The sequence below is a fragment of the Aegilops tauschii genome, chromosome 3 (assembly GCF_002575655.3).
Source record: "Aegilops tauschii subsp. strangulata cultivar AL8/78 chromosome 3, Aet v6.0, whole genome shotgun sequence".
In the NCBI taxonomy this organism is placed as follows: domain Eukaryota; kingdom Viridiplantae; phylum Streptophyta; class Magnoliopsida; order Poales; family Poaceae; genus Aegilops; species Aegilops tauschii.
The window spans coordinates 348,902,635-348,904,173 of record NC_053037.3 but is presented as its reverse complement, the minus strand read 5'-3'; the positions used below and the strand labels follow the sequence as shown (position 1 = coordinate 348,904,173).

The following is a 1,539-nucleotide window of genomic DNA, read 5'->3' as shown; positions in this document are numbered from 1 at the left end:
GCAGCTCCACCACTGCCCCGCCCGCCGACCGCCAACCCGCAGCTCCGCCCCGCACGCCGCCGCCGCCCCGCACGCCGTCGCCGCCCCGCAGATCCACCCCGCCCGGCTCCGTCCGCCACCGCCCCGCCCGCCACCGCCGCCCCGCAGCACCGCCCCGCAGCACCGCCCCGCCCGGCTCCGTCCGGCACCGCCCCGGCCGCACGCCGCTCCCGATGGCGCCGAAGGGCAAGTTGGGCTTCTTCGGTGTGAGGCAGAAGCCCTCCAGCAACTGGGGTGTGGAGTTCTCCGACGCCGGAAGGCGTTGGTAGATCGGCACGTACCCCTCCGCCCACGAGGCTACGCGTGCCTACGACGTGGTGGTGTGGCGTGCCGAGAGGCCTCGATCGCACCTCAACTTTCCAAAGATCGAGAGTCGGGCGGTAGCGGAGATGCTTGTGCCGCAGGGCATCAACATGAAGGAGATCACGACGAAGAAGAAGAAGAAGAAGAAGCCGTCGGTTGTCGATAGTGCTGGCGAGACCGATGAGGAGGCGATGGCAAGATTTGCTCGGGAGAATCCGAAGTACGTCCAGGCCGAGCTGGAGTACTACTGGAAGCGTGAGGCGGAGCAGAATAAGAAGGGGCCGAAGAAGGAGGATGAGGCCGGTCCCTCGACGGTGATCCCCATCGAGTCCTCTTCCGAGGAGGACTGGGCAGACTTCTCGGAGGAGGAGGAGGAGGAGGAGGGGTGCGACGACCCGACGAAGGAGGAGTTCTGGGAGCAGTTCCGTAGCTCCGATGAGGAGTAGTTTATCTAGCAGTTTGAATAAGTAGTAGTTGAAGTTGATGTATGAAACTATGTTGAATTTGATGTTTGAACTATGTTGAATGAACTAGTAGTATGTCGTTTTTATATCTTCATTTTGGACCATCTATTGGAGTTGCTCTTTTGGACCATCAATTTGGACCATCTGTTGGAGATGAGCTTTTTTCGGAGCTACAAAACGCATTTTTTGGCGGTCCAAATTTTACATCTCTGGTTTTGGACCGCCAAATTTTGGACCATCTATTGGAGATGCTCTAATAGCAAATGGGCGCACACCTCCGCTCCGCTCGCCAAAAGGTGCTGGCGACAGGATTGAACTTGCGACCTCATCTTTCGAGAGGAAAGTGTAGCGTCCATGTCAGTGCCACTCCTGCACCAAGCCTAGCCGGCGTCACCGACCAGCAGGGCCCACAGGGCAGCGGCTCGCATCACTCGCCTGCTGCCCAACGACCACCACGGGCCAAGAAGCCCAACTCTCAGGTGGTTGGGCTGGAGTGGGCGCAGTGAAGCCCAGCTACGGCAGCCACTACTTGAGGCAACTCGAGGGAGTAGTCGGGCATCCAGTGGATCAACGAAACCTGGCGGCGGCGGCTCATCTCTGTAAGCACTGCGGTGCTCATGACAGGGATCACCAAGGCAGGTAGGTGCAAGGGAAGAGACAAGGCGGCGGCGTCGGCTCACGGGAGTGTTTGAATTCAAGTGTGTGGGTTGTGGGCCGTGAGCCTTGTAATAGA

General features: G+C 59.6%; 1 protein-coding gene across 1 annotated transcript; it reads left to right on the top strand.

The window, feature by feature from the left end:
• The first annotated feature begins 428 nt into the window (after positions 1-428).
• Positions 429-788, top strand: LOC141042943 (uncharacterized). Its single transcript, XM_073511852.1, has one exon. The coding sequence runs from the start codon at positions 429-431 to the stop codon at positions 786-788; it is 360 nt and encodes a 119-aa protein (XP_073367953.1).
• The last annotated feature ends 751 nt before the right edge of the window (positions 789-1,539 follow it).

Excerpts from the sequence above, each read along its gene's own strand:
- LOC141042943 (XM_073511852.1), top strand. The coding sequence starts at position 429 with ATGCTTGTGCCGCAGGGCATCAACATGAAGGAGATCACGACGAAGAAG.